We start from the raw sequence: 8,689 nt of genomic DNA, 5'->3' as shown, positions 1-8,689 counted from the left end.
CCTTAATGCATACAAAAAATAATTAGACCTGTTCCCGTTTATCTGAATTCGCGCAAAAAGCCTAAAGTTGCGGGTTGTTTCGTAAAATAACGATATTGCATAATTTTTGACGATTTTTAGACTTATTCCAAAACCATACCATTTGTATTTTTAATTTGTAATAGTGTGAAAACCATTCAAAATTGTTTTCCTAATCCAGAAAAAATACTTTCAGACCTGATATTCCTTAACTGTATTCGCGCAAAAGAATAACGCTTACTCCCCTTAGCCGGCACCGAGTGGACTCGCCCACGCGTAGTTGAACTCGCACACGTTATTTACTACTTTGCTACTATTTGCTAGTGCAAAGTGCAATCAACCAGTGTTGTATCAACAGTGTGACAAAGTGGAAGTATATTTCGTAGTTTTGTGTAACATTGAAGTTAAGTGTCGCCGTCCTTTACAATGGTTTATCTGCTTGCTACATTTCAACGAGTTACCTTATAGGCATTTGTTTGATCACTTGGATGGAACGACAACAGGACCAGTTTCATTCAGCGGTCCAATTGGAAAACAACTCCCTGGCTGTGAGAAACTCCCTGTTGTAGATTTTGAGCCGATCCAATTAGAAGAAGTCATTGATATCACTAAAACCGATCTGAGTAAAGATCAGCAGTATCTCCTAGACATTGTCAGAGCCGTCAACACAGGAATCTGTAATCCAGAATTGGCTGCTAAGAATCCTGGATGCATCAGTCACTCTCGTTGGCTAACCTGTGCTAACCGGGTTTTAAGATTGTATGTCTCACAAACTACTCCAACAATTGAGTTACAGATTCTTGCAAATTACATAGTGAAGACATATGCACCTGTTTGGTTTGATATAAAGAAAAACTACACTGTGAAAGATGGACCGAGGCATATTTTGAAGATAGTTAAAACAACCAGACATCTACCGGACAATATCAAGAAAATCCTTGATCCAGTAGTTCAAAGGAACGCATTCTTCTGCCACCCTGAAAATATGATGTTGGCTATGATAATTGATGAAAGACCACACATTAAGGAACTTGGCTACAGAAGGATCCTAAAATCCAGAAATGAGCCATCAGCTGAAGGATAGGTACGTTAGGGACTTTAAAATACCTTCAATAAATTTTAGTGCAAACGACTATACCGAACTTATTGATTGGTTAATCTGTAAGTTAACACCACCGCCACTACTGTCCAAGATACCAACTGCACATATTACTTCTTTATTGAAAGACAAAACTTTACCAGAGTTTAAATACCTCAAATTCCCATGCCACAGCCAGTCAGTTGAGAGGTGTGTAAAACTGGTTACAGGGGCAGCAGAAAAATTGTGCGGGCATGAAAATCGAGATGGTTATATTCGAGCTACTTTAAAATCAAGGCAGCTGATGCCCACATTTAATTCAAAGTCAGAATTTAAAGGGGCTTCTATGTAAATAACCTTTTGCCTACAACAAATACATACATAGTACAAAGTACAGAGTAAATAATTACTGTAAATATTGTAAATAACATTCACCCCGGTTGGTTGGTTGGGTAGGGTGGGGGTGGGACTCGCCTTGCAGCCACGTCCTCGTCGTGAGTCCTGGGTCATTTCAGCACAGATTAAATGTTTAAATGAGCTGAGAGCTGCAATATGATGTGTTGGCTAATAAATTTGTTTGTAAATCACTTGTCATAGTCTTATTACAAACCTTAATGTGTTAAAAAACACTCATCAGATATGGAAAACCGCGTTTTTACGGGACAGTACAACTTACGTATACTACACTTTAGACCTATTGCGCGAATACAGTTAAAGAATAACAGGTCCGAAAGTATTTTTTATTGATTAGGAAAACTATTTTGAATAGTTTTTACACTATTACAAATTAAAAATACAACTTGTATGGTTTTGGCACATGTTTAAAAATCGTCGAAAATAATGAAATATCGTTATTTTACGAAACAACCTGCAACTTTATGCTTTTTGCACGAATTCAGTTAAACGGGAATGGGTATAATTATCTTTTGTATGCATTAAGGACACTCTTATTAACACTTTTTTCACTATTAGAACGCGAACAGTTTTTTTTTTGTAATTTTTGCCTGTTTTTGAAAATTACCGATATTTTGATTTTATTTGTAACTTTAGGCCTTCTGCGCGATTTCAAATTTTGAATTTTTTTTTTTATTTTGTTTTTCCCTTTATAATGACGTCTATGCGCAAGTTTTCCGCACTATTAGAATTGTATAACAGAAAAAACACGTTTTTCGATCCACCCTACTGCATAGAGATAATGTCAAACATAATGATGATGATAATCTGACGATTTTATATTATGGCATAAGTATTAAGTAGTGGAAGAAAACTATTATTAACAATTCTTTGTTTGTCACTCTCTGAATTACAACAGTAATTTATACTGTAATAAACTTTTATACCAACAACTCCATCTACTATTTAATTATCTTGAAACCAGTGGTAGTGTATTAACTAAAAGTGTTATTCGTGGCTAATTTCGCGCTACTTTTATCTTCATTTTTTGTTGTATCCATTTTTCAGCTGTATCAATACGAAAAATGTTTGCATAAACCGTGAATAGTTTTAATTAAAGTGAAGTATGTGTTTGACAAACAAAACTAATTACTTTGTATCGACCGTATGATAAATAAAAACGAATATATATAGTCCAGAAAGCCATTGCGCATCCGCTAGGAAAAATATTCTAATTCGGATTTTTTGCACAATCCTACTCAAAAAGGACTCCTTTTAACAAATTTGCATGTTGCCAGGACCAAAAGGTGGTCAAAAATTTTTTAAACGTTTTTTTTTGTTTTTTTCCTAAAATTATCTTTTTTGCATGGAAAAAAGTTTTTTTCGGTTTTTCGGATCATTCCAAACAGAAAAGGTCTTTAGTGACTTTTCTCTAAAAATGATAGTTTTTGACATATAAGCGATTAAAAATTGGAAAATTGCAAAATCGGCCATTTTTAACCCTCAAAAACTATGTGAAAAACTGAAAATTTGAATGTTGCCAAGGTAGGTAGATATTCTTAAAACATCGATTGATGAAATCCCGAAGAGATTTTTGCAATATAATATTCAAAACTCCTTTGTTTTTTAATTGCTAATCAAGCGTGCGCGACACTATTTTCCACCGACAGTATGGTACAAATGAAAGGAATAAATTCGTTGTTTCGTAAACCGGCGACTTTAAGGAAAAATCCCGAAAAAAATTGATTTTTATTTTTAAGTTATGATATTGTGGCATATATGGTATACTAGTGACGTCATCCATCTGGACGTGATGACGTAATCGATGATTTTTTTTAAATGAGAATAGGGGTCGTGTGCTAGCTCATTTGAAAGGTTCTTCAATTCTCTATTCAGTAATATAAACATTTACATAATTATTTATACAGGGTGTCCAAAATTTTTTTATTAAATTAAATTATTTGACAAAAAAGGAAGTAGAAGGACACCCTGTATAAATAATTATGTAAATGTTTATATTACTGAATAGATAATTGAAGAACCTTTCAAATGAGCTAGCACACGACCCCTATTCTCATTTAAAAAAATCATCGATTACGTCATCACGTCCAGATGGATGACGTCAGTAGTATACCATATATGCCACAATATCATAACTTAAAAATAAAAATCAACCTGTTTCGGGATTTTTCCTAAAGTCGCCGGTTTACGAAACAACGAATTTATTCCTTTCATTTGCACCATACTGTCGGTGGAAAATAGTGTCGCGCACGCTTGATTAGCAATTAAAAACAAAGGAGTTTTGAATATTATATTGCAAAAATCTCTTCGGGGATTTCATCAATCGATGTTTAAAGAATATCTACCTACCTTGGCAACATTCAAATTTTCAGTTTTTCACATAGTTTTTGAGGGTTAAAAATGGCCGATTTCGCAATTTTTCAATTTTTAATCGCTTATATGTCAAAAACTATAATTTTTAGAGAAAAGTTACTAAAGACCTTTTCTGTTTGGAATGATCCGAAAAACCTAAAAAAACTTTTTTCCATGCAAAAAAGATAATTTTAGGAAAAAAAAACAAAAAAAAAAACGTTTAAACAATTTTTGACCACCTTTTGGTCCTGGCAACATGCAAATTTGTTAAAAGGAGTCCTTTTTGAGTAAGATTGTGCAAAAAATCCGAATTAGAATATTTTTCCTAGCGGATGCGCAATGGCTTTCTGGACTAATAATAGTTATTTATGATATAAGTGTTAAAAGTACACGTTTAAGACACGCATGTGAAAGTTTGCAGAATGAGCGATTGCGAGTTCTGCAATTCATATAAGTGCCTTAAAAATGTACTTTTTAACACGCATATCATACAATATTTTTTCTACAAACGTAATTACAGGACAATATCTACAAAAATTTTACTTGAACTTGACTGACATTCCATTTTTATATTTTTTTGACATTACATCAAAATTGTCTATACAGTCAATACGAACTGCAGTGCCTTAAAAATATTTTAAAGCACTAGTGCCTTAAAGTAGAATTTTTAACGCTCGTATGGAGTGCTAAAAATTGCATTTTTAACACGGTTGTAGAAAAAAATATTTATGTGGCTGTATTTCAACAAAAAAACGGTACATTTAAAAGTTATTAAGTTTTAAAGTCGGCTGGTGATAAAAAATTTAGGCTTTTTTCAAATCCTTATACTTGTAATATAAGCTTTGCATTTTTTAATGTAAATATAATAAGTACCTATAGTAGGTCTCCCTGCACGAAATCCTGCTTGTTATTTCAATTGTTTATTTACAGTATCTTCCCCAATAAACTCCTCCAAAATTCTATAGTAAAGTAATAATTTTAACACTTAGTTTTCATTTTAATTTATTAACACTACTGATTAATTTATTTATTCAACACTATTTACACTGAAACATAATTAAAATGATACATTTATCCAGTGGTGTAGTGGAGCCGGAGCGGTCCGGAGCGTCGCTCCGGCACAGCTTTTGAAGGGGGAGCGGCGCTCCGGCTACGATTTTTTCAATCGAATTTTTTATATAGGACAAAAATAGATCTGAAATTGTTTTATTTAGAAAATATTGTTTTGTCCTTTACTAAGTAATTTTTACACGTTAGTTATCGTGGTTAATCAGTTAAGGCATACGCAGCTACGATTAGGTAGTTCGTAATTGTAAGCGCAAAAGTTGAGCGAGCGACTGGCAGACGGGATAGTTGATGGATAGACATGATAGACATCTCAGCGGTCCGCGCCCAGCACTACCGTGTCCGTGTTACCACAACCCTCCCCCCACCACGGAAGGAGGAATAGCCACAACAATATTGAAATATTGTGTCCTTCTTATCTCTCGCCTCTCCCCCTCGATTTCTCTCTAGCTCACTCGACGCACGCTCCGATCACCCGCGCCCCGCCCGAGGAGCGGTAGCGGAGCGAGCTGGCCCTGTACACTGTAGACTGGAGCGATACACACGGCAGTGAGAGCGGCAACAGACTGAGTCGCCGGAGTCGCTTGCCCCACCACTGAAATCCACTCCGTAGCTACTGCGCATCTCCAGCCCACCCGGCCATGCTAATCCTGCTCAGTTGTAGTTGCGTCTCGTCTGCTTTGCATAGTGCACGTGCACTGTATATTAATTTAGTGTTTCTGCTCCAATTATTACGTTACGTGTCGCGGATACCTACTGGAAGAGGTGAAATAGTTTTAATAGTTGTGTTATCTTTGCTCAACGTCCAAATCTGTTGACATAAGCTACCTGTAGTATCGCTATGGATAACTCTAAACCTAAACAAAAAACTTTAACCTCATTTTTTAGTGCGTCGGTGAAACGTGAACTAAACACGTTAGGCCTACCTAAAGGAACCAAGCAAGATAAATCCAATGTTGTTTCGGTTGATGAATTAGCGATTGGAAACTCTTTAAATAAAAACGAACAAATAAGTGAACCCAGCACATCAACGAATAAGGAAAAAGAAACAAAATGGCCTGACGTTTGGACAGAAGAGATGTGGACTCGTAAGAAGGAAACTTATCCTTGGATAGATTGCAAAGAAGGTAAATTAGGCTGCAAAGTTTGTTTTGAAGTCACAACTATGGGTGCTTTTAAGAAAGAACACGTTTCTTTAAGTCATGAGTGGCGCACATTTCAAGTTAGCTGTTACGGCTCAAACCGAACTAACCAGCTCAAATCACTTAGAAAAAAAATTATAGAGCACAAACAGTCCAAAGCACATAGTACTGCTCAGGCCATTATTGAATCCTCTCATAAAAATCCTATTACGCAATTAGTTGATTCTGCAAATACAGCTCACATGGAATCAACTAAAGCTATTTTTAGGTCAGCTTACTACATAGCTAAGAACGACCGACCATATAACGATCATTTCGGTTTATTAGAACTTCAAAAACTAAATGGAGTAGATATCGGTGTAGGCCTTCATTCAAGATACAGTGCTGTAGAAATTATTGATCATATATCAAAAGAGATGAAGTTAAGAATATTGAATAAGGTTAAGGAAGTTTCTGGGAAAATTTCTATCATTATTGATGAATCCACCAGCATAAGTTCAAAGTCAGTACTCATAATTTATTTGAAGTGTGAAATAAGTAAAGAAAAGTCCCCTAACATTTTGTTCTTAGATCTAGTTGAACTTCCTGATCAAAGGGCCGAATCTGTTTTTAACAGTACACTTAAGTGCCTTGAACAATATGGGTTTGACAATGGTTATTTAAAACAGAACTTAGTTTCTTTCACAAGCGACGGGGCTAGTGTTATGTTAGGGAAACACTCAGGAGTGGCAAAGAGGTTTTCAACTTTGTACCCTGATATAATCGTTTGGCACTGTTTAAATCACAGATTGGAATTGGCTATTGGGGACGCAGTCAGCGAAGTAGCCGGAGTGAATCATTTCCAGATATTTATGGACAAACTGTACTCGCTGTACAGCGCCTCTCCAATAAACAAGCGTGAGTTAAAAGACTGTGCACAAGAACTTGACATTCAGATGAACAAAATCGGAAGAGTGTTGAGCACAAGATGGGTAGCCAGTAGCTTTCGTACCGTTTCGGCTGTGTGGTTTGGCTTTCAAGCTTTGGCAAACCATTTCTCTAAAGCCATAAACGATCCTGACAGAACATCGACTGAAAAAAGCAAATATAGTGGTCTATTAAATAGGCTAACATCTCAGAGTTTTCTACTAAACTTGGCCTTTATGTTTGACATTCTTGCTGAATTGGCTTTGTTATCAGAGAGCTTAGAGAATAGAAACACTTCTATTGTATATGCAGACAAACTGATAAACAGATCCGTAAGATATTTAGAGCACTTAAAGGAGAAGCCAGGCACGAAAGTTCTGGAAGCACAAATCGCCATAAAAGAAGGAAATTTTGCATCAGTTGTGTTAAAAACTAATCCAAAAATTGTATCGTTCAATGGACAACAACTTATTTCTAGTGTTATAAATAACCTAAAGCAAAGAATGTTTGTCACCACATTTGATGGGGAAGCCCAATATGAAGATCTTATAAACTCTTTTAAAGTATTAGAACCTGAGTATTGGCCAACCTGCATTCCACCAAGTTTTGGTCAAACTCAAGTAGAGCAACTGTGCAAGAGATTTAAATTGAACGTCAACAAAGCTGTCTCTGCCTACAGAGACTATTTGGACAACAGCCGACAAGTGCCTGATGGATTGCAAGAACTGTTAAACTGCACTAAAATAATACCTTGCAGCTCAGCTGATTGTGAACGGGGTTTCAGTTGTATGAACAATATGGTTACACCATCAAGAAACGCTTTGACTGTTGCTCATGTATCATCATTGATGTTCATAAAAATCCAAGGTCCACCTCTCCAAGAATGGCAGCCTGAGACGTACGTCACTAAATGGCTGAGGAGCCACCGGTCTGCAGACGATTCCAGGACAAGAGTTGCAGAAAACCCAAAAAAGAACGCAAAGAAGGATGCATTTTGGCACTTACTTTGAGTATGTATGTTATAATTAATCTGATGTATTTATTATATGTATTTTGTTAAATACACAAGTTATTTGTACTGTATGTAGTTTTTTTAAAATAATTCTTAATTTTTTTGGCACAGATTATAATGTTTGTGTGTGTTAAATAATAAAAAATATATATACTAATGTAACTTGTGGGTGTATTTTTTCACAATAATAAATTAATACTACTGAAAATGAAAACTTAGTCATTTACAATATTTGCCTAACTTACACCAGTGTTTTTTTAATTTTTGTCAGCAAGGCTTCCAACTTAAATTATAGAGTTTTTAAGGTAGATTATTATGGTTTGATACCTTAAAAACAGTTTTTAAGGTATCAAACTGTAATAATCTACCTTAAGAAAGTCTTACCATATTTTAAAGTTAAAATTATTCTTTGGAGGAGAATGTGTAGGAGGCCCTACTGTAACTACTATCACTCTAAAAGATCATTAATTAGTTTAATTACTAAACTTTTCAAAACATTTGCCAAAGGGCCTTAAAACTCACGATTTGGGTAGTAGGCTAATTTTCAAAAATTTTCCGGTAGAGGTATAGCTCCGGCACAGCTAATTTTACCACTACACCACTGCATTTATCTCCTGACAATAATAAAAGCTTATTTCAGATACAGTTTTTACATTCCGACTGGTTTTAAAATCTAAATCACACTCTTATAGACTAAGAGCC

At 35.3% G+C, this 8,689-nt stretch overlaps 1 protein-coding gene across 1 annotated transcript; it reads left to right on the top strand.

Moving 5' to 3' along the window:
* Nucleotides 1-5,768: 5,768 nt before the first annotated feature.
* LOC126892813 (E3 SUMO-protein ligase KIAA1586-like) lies at nt 5,769-7,985 on the top strand. Its single transcript, XM_050662547.1, has one exon. It carries the CDS (start codon nt 5,769-5,771, stop codon nt 7,983-7,985), a length of 2,217 nt encoding a protein of 738 aa, XP_050518504.1.
* The last annotated feature ends 704 nt before the right edge of the window (nt 7,986-8,689 follow it).

Source organism: Diabrotica virgifera, chromosome 9 (assembly GCF_917563875.1).
Source record: "Diabrotica virgifera virgifera chromosome 9, PGI_DIABVI_V3a".
Classification (NCBI taxonomy): Eukaryota; Metazoa; Arthropoda; class Insecta; order Coleoptera; family Chrysomelidae; genus Diabrotica; species Diabrotica virgifera.
This window is presented reverse-complemented; position numbering and strand designations above follow the sequence as displayed.

Excerpts from the sequence above, each read along its gene's own strand:
- LOC126892813 (XM_050662547.1), top strand. The coding sequence starts at position 5,769 with ATGGATAACTCTAAACCTAAACAAAAAACTTTAACCTCATTTTTTAGT.